Source organism: Pan troglodytes, chromosome 4 (genome assembly GCF_028858775.2).
Source record: "Pan troglodytes isolate AG18354 chromosome 4, NHGRI_mPanTro3-v2.0_pri, whole genome shotgun sequence".
NCBI lineage: Eukaryota > Metazoa > Chordata > Mammalia > Primates > Hominidae > Pan > Pan troglodytes.
In genome coordinates, this window is record NC_072402.2 from 178,203,996 (window position 1) to 178,217,490 (window position 13,495).

General features: G+C 39.4%; 1 protein-coding gene across 1 annotated transcript; it reads right to left on the bottom strand.

Annotated features, from left to right (window-relative positions):
- Positions 1-12,305: 12,305 nt before the first annotated feature.
- On the bottom strand, positions 12,306-13,241 carry OR2Y1 (olfactory receptor family 2 subfamily Y member 1). Its single transcript, XM_527156.8, has one exon. It carries the CDS (start codon positions 13,239-13,241, stop codon positions 12,306-12,308), a length of 936 nt encoding a protein of 311 aa, XP_527156.7.
- Positions 13,242-13,495: the final 254 nt, after the last annotated feature.

Below are 13,495 nucleotides of genomic sequence, written 5' to 3' on the forward strand. Positions count from 1 at the left end.
GATTTAAAGAGTATACCATATTCTCTGGAAGACTGATCTGTATCAGGTCAACAGTGAGACAATCCTGGTAAAGATGGTGAATTTCAAAGGTATAGAACCCATTGGGCAGATGAGCAAATGGATTAAGTCACTTGAGAGAGCAAATAAATCAGGCTGGTTCAGATGCCTCTGCAGTATTCATCACTAGATGACCCTAGAGCAGAGCCTGTGAAATCCTCAACAGGGCTGCCCAGGGTGTGTTGGGACCAGGCAAATACATTTATTGCGGAGACCCTGTCCATATAAAAAAACTAATCCCTCAAAACACTGTGGTACAGACATAAAGACAGGCATATAGACCAATTGAATAGGATAATGAGTTCAGAAATTAACACTCACAAAAATCAATTGATTTTTGACAAAAGTGACAAGACCATTCAATGGAGAAAGAAAATTTTTAACAAATGGTGCTGAAAAAAATTGGATACCCACATGAAAAAGAATAGGGATGGATGCTTACCTTATACTACGTAAAAAGACTAACTAAGATGGACTGAAGACCTATAAGAGCTAAACTATTAACTTTGAAAAGAAAGCCTGGGGGAAATCTTCCCGATGTTGGATTTGGCAATGGTTTCTTGGATATGACACCCAAAACACAGGTAACAAAATAAATGGGAGATAAACTGGGCTTCATAAAAATTAAAAACTTTTGTACAATAAAGGATACAATCAGGAGACTACAAAGGCAAGGAAAAAGATTGGGAGAAAAAAATTAAAGCATACATTGGATAAGAGATTAATATCCAGAATATATAAATAATTCCTACAACTCAACAACCACAAATAAGCAATCCAATTTAAAAATGGCCAAAGGACTTGAATACACATTTCTCCATAAAGGATATACAGATAGCAAACAAGGACATGAAAAGATGCTCAACATCACTAATCATTAGGAAATGCAAAAGCAAACCACAATGAGATATCACTTCCCACTCACAGGGCTGATAAAAAATAACAAGTGTTGGTGAGAATGTGGAGAAACTGGAATGCCACGCATTGCTGCTGGGAATGTAAAATGGCGCGGTTGCCGTGGGAAACAGTGGGGCATACTGTGAGTGAGGAAGGCACTCCAAAGTATGGATACCCTGAGACATGGGGCTAGGGCAGAGGTCCTCCTTTTGCCTGGGATCCAAGGGCAAGAGTGACCTTAAGATAAAAATGTGACCTAAGAATTTCACACTCATCAAAGTCTGAACATGTTTAAAACTATAGGAATATTTTCCCCATGAGTCCAGAGATGGCCTAAAAATCTACATCCAAGAAATTAATGGTACACACTGAATTTTACTACCAGACCAAACTAAAGCCAATATGAGAAATAGGGAGACAGAAGAGAATGCTAATGTTATATGTCTTGAAAATGTTGAAATGCCATATTCAACACACTTTGAGAAAGCAAAATGAAAAAAAATTGCTTAATAGAGTAAGTATACTGATTTTTTTTATTTTAATAGCTAGGAGCAAAGTGTCTCATTAAAACTGACAAGCCAACAGAGTCATAAGCACATTTGAGTATAAAGAATAACATTAATAAAGTTGACGCAATCAACTAAAAATAAAATTAAATAGTGAACGAGAGTGAAGAGATAAAAAGAAACTTATTAATTTATTAATTGCTTAAAATAGGAAATTTATAGATACTTTCTAAGGAAACAAAAGACTAAATTATTAAATAAATGTATTATTATACAAGTAAACATTAGGACATATCTCTCTTCCATCAGGGAAATACACACACAAAAAAAGAAGGTAAAGACAATAGTCAGCATAGTGAATGTTTTTTAAAAATCTACAACAAAACATAGCATAAAATAATATAGTTAGGTCCAAATATACATCATACCACTAAATGTAAATGAATTAATAAAAAACAAAATGGTATTGGCTGGGCGCAGTGGCTCATGCCTGTAATCTCAGCACTTTGGGAGGCCGAGGCGGGTGGATAACTTGAGCTCAGGAGTTCAAGACCTGCCTGGCCAACATGGTGAAACCCCATCTCTACTAATAATGCAAAAATTAGCCGGGCATTGTGGTGCATGCCTGTAATCCCAGCTATTTGGGAGGCTGAGGCACAAGAATCGCTTGAACCCAGAGAGTAGAGGTTGCAGTGAGCCAAGATCACACCACTGCACTCCAGCGTGGGTGACAGAGTGAGATTCTGTCTGAAAAAAAAAAAAAAGATTTAGTAGTATATAAAAAAAATATTTAACTTCCCTATTAAAATAAAAATGCTTTCAAGATTGGGTAATGAAGTAAAGTTCATCTTGGGCACTGTGACTAAGAAGGGATTGGAAAAAAAGAAGGTCATCAAAGGTATATCAGGCAAATGGGAACAAAAAAAAGCAGTATTTTTACCCGGCAGGAGTTACCATGATCACGAAGGTGGTTTTCCAGGGCAAGGCTCCGGATATGCTGACCCGCATGATTTCCCCAAATGTAGGAAACTCAACTGCATAATTTTTGAAGGACTGCATTGCACTCTCTTCTGATTTAAAAAATTTAAAATTTTTTTTTTTTTTTTTTTTTGAGACGGAGTCTCGCTGTGTCGCCCAGGCTGGAGTGCAGTGGCGTGATCTCGGCTCACTGCAAGCTCCGCCTCCCGGGTTCACACCATTCTCCTGCCTCAGCCTCCCGAGTAGCTGGGACTACAGGCCCCCGCCACCACGCCCGGCTAATTTTTTGTATTTTTAGTAGAGACGGGGTTTCACCGTGTTAGCCAGGATGGTCTCGATCTCCTGACCTCGTGATCCGCCCGCCTCGGCCTCCCAAAGTGCTGGGATTACAGGCGTGAGCCACCGCGCCCGGCCGAAAAATTTAAAATTTTTAAAAATAAAAATAAAAATAAAATATTTAGGATATTAATACAATACAAGGTAGACTTCAAGCCAAAACCATTAGCTAAGACAAAGACAATTCCTAATACTAAAGTGTGGCATGATCCTAATAAAATGCCCACAGGATTTTACTGTGGAGTTGGATAAGTTCATGTTAAAGGTTAAGTGGAAAATAAACACGAAAAGTCGTGAAATCTCTTTTTAAAAAGAAGAGGAATGAGGGGGATACTACTCCTTCCAGATGGTTTACTGTATAATAGACTCTAAAACTCAATAATTTAAACATTGTGACTTGAATGCTTGAAGAGATAGATCTGTGGAATGGTAAAGAAAGTTTATAAATAGACCCATTTTCTTGTGGAATTTAGTATTTGATAATGGTGTAACACAGGCCAATAAAGTACAGACAGATTATACAAGACAGGTTGTTGGAACTCCTAGTTAGCCATCTGAAAAAAAGAATAATTTTGGACACATATTTGTCCTTTACACCAGGACAAATTCAAAATGGATCAAGGATTTAAATGTAAAAAAGAATCAAAACAATAACTAAATTAAACCATGGCTGAATTCCTTATTGGCCCTGCAGGAAGGTCTTTCTAAAACATTAACATTAAAACCAAGAAGCATAAAAAAGATTCATAAATCAACTCCTATGTATCACAAACCTGCAAAATCAAGTCAAAAGTTAAATTGAACATTGTAACAAGTATTTACAGCTCACAAATTTATCTCATAAAGAGCTGAACTTTGCAATATATTAAAAGCTTCTGTGAATGAGAATAATAAGCCAATAGATAAAATGGGGTGTGATGAGCAAGTTCCCAGAAAAAGAAATACAAACAACTCTAAAACTAGGAAGAGATCTCAACCTCAGTCATGATGAGAGAAATGCAAATTCAGTCTCTCCATAACACCATCCTTCACTTTCAGTTTTGTAAATAAAATAAATAGTAAATAAAATAAAAATTTACTCATGGGAGTGTAAATTGGAACAAACTCTATTGAGGGAAATTTGTGATCTTTATCAAAATTATTAATGACAAATACTGTGAATCAGCAATTCGCTTGTAGAAATGTAGCATACAGATACTCTCACAAGTGTACAAAACGATGTATATCCAAGGCTACTCATTGCAATGTTGCTTGTGAGAGCAAAGGCAGGACACAGCTGAAATGCTCATCAACCGAAATGATTGGTTAAATTGGTTACATAAAGTATGGTACATGCATGCACGGAATAAAAACAGCCATCAAAAATGAAGAGCAGTTTGAACTGATACGGAATAATTGTCAATTATTAATTGTCTGGTAATAAATCCTGGAATTAAGCAGTAGCTTTCCAGATTAAGGGCTGGAATATACATATATATTTAGGCCGGGTGTGGTGGCTCACGCCTGTAATCCCAGCACTTTGGAAGGCCGAGGTGGGCAAATCATGAGGTCAGGAGTTCGAGACCAGTCTGGCCAACATGGTGAAATTTCGTCTCTACTAAAAATACAAAAATTAGCCGGGCATGGTGCTGGATGCCTGTAATCCCAGCTACTCGGGAGGCTGAGGCAGGAGAATCACTTGAACGCAGGAGGCAGAGGTTGCTGTGAGCCGAGATCGTGCCATTGCACTCCAGTCTGGGCAACAAGAGTGAAACTCTGTCTCAAAAATAAATAAATAAATAAATAAAAATAAAAAAAATATGTATGTGTGTATATATATATAAACTTATATTTTATTATATATATATTTATATATGTATTTATAATATATAAATATATATATATTTTAAAATATATATATTTAAGTCCACATATTAGCTGGGTGAAGTGGCTCACGCTTGTAATCCCAGCACTTTGGGAGGCTGGGGCAGGAGGATCGCTTGAGTCTAGAAGTTTGAGACCCGCCTGGGCAACATAGCAAGACCTCTTTCTTTCTGAGTAAACGATTAGACTTTCTTTATTTATATCCCTAGTTCATTCAGAGAAAAAGTTAGATGTTCTCAGTAATACATAAAATACAGTTTTTACTACGTGAGTAAAGAAAACTAGTAAACTAGGAATCAGGGTTAAAGGGTGATATGAAACCTGCAAGCATAGACAAGTCCAAAAAGGAATCCTACAAGGTGCTATACATTTGAAAACATAGGATATGAATTCCACTCTTGGATTTCAAGAGTCCAATGTGGAAGGAGACAATGTTAGCTACATAAACTACAGTGTCCATGAGTTTTAAAGATTAAAAGTGCGTAAATATTGTTGGTAATGACACCAGAGAGAAATGTTCCCCTTGGTATTCCTAAAGGCATCTCAATGTCATTACAGCAAACACAGCTTGGGTTTTACAAGATTGTTTCCTTTAATGTATATTGACGCCATGCTACTAAAGCACAGTTCAATGTGGCAAAAGCAATTCAACAAGGACCAAATGAAGCTGTCCTGGATGGCAGTCTGGGGATTAGGAAATGGACGCTCAGGAAAAGAATAAAGGAATACTCCTCAAATAATTCTCTATAAATTAGATTTTTTTCTCACTGAAGTTGTATGGAGTATCCTTGAACTCAGTTATACAAATACACCCTAGAAGTTATCTCGGGTCCTTCTACTGTCAGTTAATGTCACATATGAGGGTTTTCACAAACCCTTGCAGTGGAAAATATCTTGACATCTTCTTTGGGAAGCTTAGAAGCCCAAGAACAGCAATAGCATATGCTGAATGGGAGACCTTCCCTTCCGGAAGGGGGTGACTAGCCAAGACACTGAGGGCACGAGCCGTCTAGCTCTCCAGTGTCTCCCACATATGCTTCCCAGGATGGCAAAGTCTCATGTAATAAGTGACAGCAACAATAATGTAGACCTCAAAATTATTTTAACCACATATGACCAAATTCTCTCCTGGGCCGTGAAAATGTATCAAAAAAGTACTCAAGGAATGTTTAACCTTGAGCAACGTAATTCCCTCTTTGAAATTCCAGTGGAGACTGGTTGCAGACTGTATGCCCACAGACAAATGGCGAGCCCCACAGTAAAAGGCTGGGTCCCAACTCCCAGAAAATTCCCTGATATGTGGCAGTCATGAAATAAAGATTTGTTGAATAAATTCCTAAGTATGGTCGTTAGCCATAAACCTGTTAAATATTGGGCCTCTTCTACCAAAACGATGCTGGTATTGATGTCAAAATAGTGGCTTTGTTGGTTCTTCATTTCTGTACATCAATGCTAAGGACACTTGTCTATTCGGGTTCCTAGGGAACTTGGACTGTAAGTCAAATCAGATGACAGCTCTGACATTCTCTGCACATTACCACCTAGAAACCCGTTCTGCCCATATCTGTAATGGAGAGGCCATAGCTGCCCTTTATGGCTGTTTCAGAGTCACCACACACTCATAGCTAAGTCGTTCCCTATGTCCAGTGCCAAACCATCTTTGACTCAAGGTTTTCTTTCTCAGTAGCCAGATGGCAGAGAAAACCACTGATCTCCATATCTTTTAAATAATAATATTTGTATATCAAGATACAATAAAAGCCTTCTCTAACTTTTTCTTATAATGTGCCTTCTGTTGTTGTCATTATCTTTTGTATATTCCCCTCTTTCCTCACATCCTTGTTGAAGAGAACGGCATCCCCATTCCTTGAGTTAAATGATAAATAAGCAAAGCTTTGGGTTGGGTTGTAATAAAAGAAGTGTCATAGCTCAGCTCTCTTATATCAGCCCCAGAAAGAATTAGAATGAAACATGTAAAGCCTTTTAAAAATCTGAAAAGAATTTGATATGGATGGAAGACTCCATAAGGGCAAAGGCAACTCTTCTCTTAATATTCTTCTGGCTCAGATATTGATTTATGATGAGGCATTTCTGGCATCAAGATGCAAGAAAAGGGTTTAGGGAGAGAGGTTTAGCAGCCTTCTTACACCTACAAAAGGATAGAGATTGAGTGAAGATGAAAGAAACGAGTGCTGAACATTACTCAGGGTCCTTTCTTGCTACTCGGTCTCCCAGTGTCACACTGGGCCTCTGAGAAGGTGCTCCCACACAGCACATGCACACGTGCACACACACTCATTCCTCTCCCCAACACACACACAAGCTCATCACCACCACCTCCATGAAGACAGGGGTCTTCCCTCCTGTTGCTGATTGCCAGATGGGTGTATCTGAACCTTCCCTTCTGCAGCTAAAGAATGCCTCCTCCTTAAATTTATCTCCTAAATAAGCAATCACCCTTTGAGGAACTCACTGTGAATTTTTTTGACAAATAAACATTGCATACATTTAGGGTGTACAACAAAATATTTTGATATATACAGTATATACATTGTGTAATGATTACCACAATTTGGGTAATTAACATCCATCACCTCAAATAGTTAACCATTTTTGTGGTCAGAATATCTTTCACCGACTCTTTTAGCAAATTTCAAGTATAGAATACATTATTATTAACTACAGTTATCATAACATACAATAGGTCTGCAGTACTTACTTTATAGCTGAAGGTTTTACGCTTTGACCAGTACCTCCCTTTTGTTCCACCCCCGCCCCTGTTAACCATAGCTCTACTCTCTATTACTAGGAGTTTGATTTTTTTTTGAAGATTCTACATATAAATGAGATCATGTGGTATCTGTCTTTTTGTGTATGGCTTATTTTACTTAGCATAGTATCCTAAGGTTCATCCATGTTATTGCAAATGACAGGATTTCCTCCCTCTTTACGTCTGAATAATATTCATGTCTCATGTTTTCTTTATCCATTCATCTCTTGGTGGGCACTTAGATTGTTTCCATATCTCAGCTATTGTGGATAGTGCTGCAATGAACATGGGAGTGCAGATATCTTCTCAAGGTAGTAATTTCCTTTAGATATTGCTTTATGTATAACCAAAAGTAGGATTGCTGGATAATACGGTGGTTCTACATTTAATTTTTTGAGAAACTTTCCTACTGTTTCCCACAATGGCTGTACCACCAACGATGTCCAAAGATTCCCTTCTCCACACCCTGCCCAACACTTAGCTATCTTTTGGCTTTTTAGTAATAGCCATCCTAAGAGGTGTGAGGTGATATCTCATTATGGTTTTGATTTGTATTCCCCTGATTAGTGATGTTGAGAATTTTTTCTATATCTCTTGGCTATTTGTATGACTTCTTTGGAAAAATGTCTAAATGTCTATTCTTTGCCCACCCCTCTCTTTTTTTTGACGGAGTCTCTCTCTGTTGCCCAGGATGGAGTGCAGTGGTGCGATCTCGGCTCACTGCAACCTCTGCCTCCTGGGTTCAAGCAATTCTCCTGCCTCAGCCTCCCAAGGAGCTGGGATTACAGCACCTGCCACCACACCCGGCTAATTTTTATATTTTTAGTAGAGACAGTGTTTCTCCATGTTGGCCAGGCAGGTCTTGATCTCCTGACCTCAAGTGGTCCACCCACCCCCGCCTCCCAAATTGCTGGGATTACAGGCATGAGCCACCGCACCGGGCCGCCTTTGCCCATTTTTAAATGGTTACTTAGTGAGTTTTTTTGTTTGCTATTGACTTCATTGTAGGAGTTTCTTAAATATTATAAATGGGATTTGTTTCTTGATTTCTTTTTTGGATAGTTTGTTGTTACTGTATAAAAATGCAACTAATTTTTTATGTTGATCTTGTGTCCTGTGACTACTGAATTCATTTACTAGTTCTGACAGCATTTTGGTGGAGTCTTTAGGATTTTTTACATATAAGATTGTGTCATCTGCAGAGACAATTTCACATCTTCTTTCCAATTTGGGTGTCTTATTTCTTTCATCTGCTTTCATTGCTCTAGCAATGAAATTTCATTCTATGTTGAATACGAGTAGTGAAAGTATGCATCTTTGTCTTGTTCCTGATCTTACCTATGGACTTCAATGACAAGTGATGCCAGTAAAACAAATGAAATATATATATATGTGTATATATATATTTATATATACACACACACATATATGTATATACACACACACATATATGTATATACACACACACATATATGTATATACACACACATATATACACACATATATATGAGTATATATATATACACACACACACATATATATACACACGATATATATGTATCATTTATGTATATATCTAGATATATATGTATACATATCTGGATATATACACATACATATATGTATCTAGATGTATATGTATATATATAGATATAGACATACATGTGTATCTAGATAGATACACACATGTATGTCTAATATATAGATATAGATATACTGGGTCTAGATATATATACACGTATATGTCTCTATCTATATCTGGATATGTATGTCTGTATCTACATATAGATATCTGTATCTATATCTATACATATGCGTGTGTGTGCATGTTATAAAGTCCAGGAATATTTTTTAAATCCACAGTAACCACTTTCCCTGATACTCACTGAAATGTCTCCAAGTTCTTATTCTTTCTTCTCTACAAAATCATCAATTTAATTTTTTTCTCTTGAGAACCAATCCTCCCAATCTCCTTTCTCCTATTTCTCCCTGTCTTTTCCATAAATATGTTCCAGTTTTAAGCCTTATATGCATCCTTATTTCTAGCTCGAAATTCTGTTTATGTGGTTTAGCAGGTAAAGAACAAATGGCAACAGGTTTCAAATGGCAGCCAGCTGGGCTCTAGAAGACAAAGGTGCCAAGGTGTTTATATTCTTTTCCATTCATTAAGTCACCTCTCACTTCCTCTCTCAGATGGGCAACTGAAGGACCCTGGGAACAACTCACTGGCTCTGGGAGGGCTGTGAGGACACAAGAATCTCTAAAGATCAATTAGCCACTGTTATGGATGAGAAGGTCCAAGGAGACCCAAGGGATGTAGGTTCCCATGGAGAAGGCATTTGCCTTCCACAAGACCTGACTTGCAAGAGCAATGGCTGTGTGTACCCAACTGTACCAGTGACCTCTTAAAATTGCTCAGCTATGAGACATGTTCCCTTTAATGTAATTAGGAAGCTATATCTCTGCATTCCAAATGAAAAAAGAACACATTAACCACAAAACAATTTTATTAAATTCCTGCTAGTTCAAATAGTTTCCTTTTCTTCATCAGGGTAATGTATATGCTTGAATTGTTTAGACTTAGATAGACAAGGATACGGGAGAAAAATCATTTGTTCCAGGCAGTTTCTTGCTTAGTTCCTTGAGCTAATAAACATTTCTTAATTGGTCTTTAAGTAGTGGCTAGTTGGGTAGGATTTGGAATAAAACAGGCCAGATTCAAATCCTGACCCACCATTTAGTGCCTGGGTAATTGAGGCAAATCACCCAAAATGATTATCTAACTTTCAGTCTCTAGATCAGCAGAACTAATAGGAGGAGGGAAATAGCACCTACATTCCATATTGTAGGAATTTAGTGTGTCGGTGAAGTATATTATATAGCATGGTGTTTGAACTATGCTTGACTGTAACTATAGTAAGGGTTCAATAAATGATAACTATTTTTACAGGACACATTAGCTTTGTGCAAAAAAAAAAAAAAAAAAAAGCCTTCTGACCAAAGAATTTGTAACTCAGACGAGTCTAGAACCCTGGCCAGAATTAACCGAAGCAAAACTATGAAAGTACACTAAGCTCACACTTGATTCTCTCTCCAGCCACCCTTCTGTCCAAACTCAATCTTTCCCTGTTAAAAATGTCCTTTCAGAAAAAGAGAATTAGGAGGATGTTGTAGTGAGCGTTGGATTTAGGGTTTCAGAAACCTAGATCTCAGCTTCACCCCATATTTGCTATGTGAACTTGGGTGACTTAAACTCTCTGAACCTCAGTTTCTTGTGAATAAATAGGGACTATAACAAAACTCACTCTCACAATACAGCTGTAAGGACTAATAACATTGTATGCAAAAAGGTTTTTCAGATATAAACAAATATTAGTTATTGTTATTGGAATAAAAGATGATTCCCTCAACATGAAATTTACCAAGACCGTGAAAGTTGATTAATAAGGACGCCACGCTTTGATATGAAGCCAAGAATGTGGGATGCAGTGACAGTGCTGGAATATCCGGTACCCATTGTCTTCACACTTCAGCCTCTTGAGCCTCCCACCACTGCCTTCCACAGAAATCTCTTTTTTTCATTGTCTTCACACTTCAGCCTCTTGAGCCTCCCGCCACTGCCTTCCACAGAAATCTCTTTTTTTCATTGTCTTCACACTTCAGCCTCTTGAGCCTCCCACCACTGCCTTCCACAGAAATCTCTTTTTTTCATTGTCTTCACACTTCAGCCTCTTGAGCATCCCACCACTGCCTTCCACAGAAATCTCTTTTTTTCATTGTTGTCACTCCTCCTTATCCCTTCTTCTTTTCTATATCTATTCCTCTTGGCTCATTATTCATATGTTCATTTCTTCTCTATTATCTTCTCTCTTGCATGGAAAATATCTTATCCATGGCACCAAGCTGCATGACAGAGACTCCTGTTGTAGCTAGTAAGAGTCTATGCTCCCTTTACTCAATGCCACCTTAGTGATTTTGTCTTTTTCTTCAAGTGTGTAAATGACATCCAAACCTGAAACTCTACATGCTCCTTGAAGTACCTCTGTTTATGATCTCCTTATTTGCTCCAAATATCGGACACGAATAACCTCTGTTAGAGACCTTAGAAATGGGTTCTGAGATGTGAGCGTCTACGGCAGGGTCGCAGTTACTTAGAATTGGGGGAACTCATTCTGTCTGCCTCTGGGCACAGTGCATCTGCATGGCACCACGTTGGGAGTCATTGACCTTGGGAAGGTGTTGTCATTCCCTATTAAGTCTTCTATCACTCTCAGTCTTGCCTAGAACCCATCCCACTCTCCATAAGCGGACACAATACACCCTCTTCTCAAGCTGGTTTCTTTGGAAAGTTGTGATAAAAACCAGCACTTACTGACGGCTACACAGTGATCACAGACACTGAACAAGAAAGAGTCCCAAGAGATCCCTACTTCCAGTTTCTAAACAAGGAAGGGACTAAAACTCTGAGGACGGCCATGCGCGGTGGCTCATGCCTGTAATCCCAGCACTTTGGGAGGCCGAGGCGGGTGGATCACCTGAGGTCAGGAGTTCGAGACAAGCCTGGCCAACATGGTGAAACTCTGTCTCTACTGAAAATACAAAAATTAGTAGGGTGTGGTGGTGGGTGCCTGTAATCCCAGCTACTCAGGAGACTGAGGCAGGAGAATCACTTGAACCCAGGAATCCAAGGTTGCAGTGAGCCAAGATCATGCCACTGAACTCCAGCCTGGGCAACAAGAGTGAAACTCTGTTCCCCCCCCAACCAAAAAACAAAAACAAAAACCAATTCTGAGGATGACTGAGGGCTTTCCTACTGACCAACTGCCCTCCAAGGAACAGGGTAAGATCTGTGATTGAAGAGATATTACAGAAAATTTTACTGCTCATTTTTTCATCTCCTACCCTGAGTCCCTGCCCCTCCATAGTACTTTCCACAGAGCCCCCTTCACGTCCTTGTTTCTTAGTGTATAAATGAGAGGATTGAGAATGGGGGTAATTATAGTATAAAAAAGGGCAACAAATTTTCCCTCACACTCAGAATAATTGTGGATGGATTGGAGATATGTGTAGATGGCTGAGCCATAAAAAAGGAAAACTACTAGGAGGTGGGACCCACAAGTCCCAAAAGCCTTTCTGCGCCCAGCCGTTGACTTCACCCTCAGCACTGCATGAGCAATGTGCACATAGGAGCCTAGAATAAGTGCTGCAGGAACAGCCACGATTATGACTTGGGCCACAAACATCTTGGCCTCTGTTCCTTCTGTGTCCGCACAAGCCAACTTCAGAAATACAGGCATCTCACAGAAGAAGTGATTCAGTCGATGGCCACAGAGAAGCATGGCCATTGCAAGACCTGTCTGGATCAGAGAGTTCACGAAACCTGCACCCCAGGAGGCGATAGCCAGGGTCTGGCAGAGATGGGGGTGCATGATGGCCATGTAGTGGAGTGGACGACAGACAGCAGCATAGCGGTCAAAGGCCATCACCACCAGGAGCACACACTCTGTGGAGCCCAGGGCTAGGTAGATGAAGAGCTGAGCCACACACCCTCCACGGGTGATGGTGCGGTCCACCCCGCAAAGGTTGATCAGGAGCTGGGGCACGGTGCTGGTGGTGAAGCAGAGGTCCAGGAGGGACAGATGAGAGAGAAAGAAGTACATAGGTGTGTGCAGCCGAAGGTCTAGCCAGGAGAGAGCGATGATGATGGTGTTGCCAAAGAGAGTTAGGGAGTAGAAAATAAAAATAAAGACAAACAGGATGGGCTCCAGTTGTGGCCAATCTGAGAATCCCACCAAAATGAAGCCATCTTCAAAACTGGTGTTGAAACTTCCCATGGCCTTTTGCCTGTCTGAACAGCAGAAGGAAGTGCAATGCCTCCTATACTGAGCACAAACTACAAAATTATTTCGCAGGATTCCCTGAATACTAAATCATGCATTTTATTACCTATTTTGCTATGCAGTTTGTCGTGTCTGGTGTTCTTTCCCTTCTCATATTCAGAGTGGAAATCACTGGCTTGGGAATCATATGGCCTTTGTTTGAATCCTAGTCCTGCTGCCTGTTTGTTCCAGGACTTCACCCAGGTCAG

Bases quoted from the DNA above. Each gene is read 5' to 3' on its own strand.
- OR2Y1 (XM_527156.8), bottom strand. From the start codon at position 13,241: ATGGGAAGTTTCAACACCAGTTTTGAAGATGGCTTCATTTTGGTGGGA.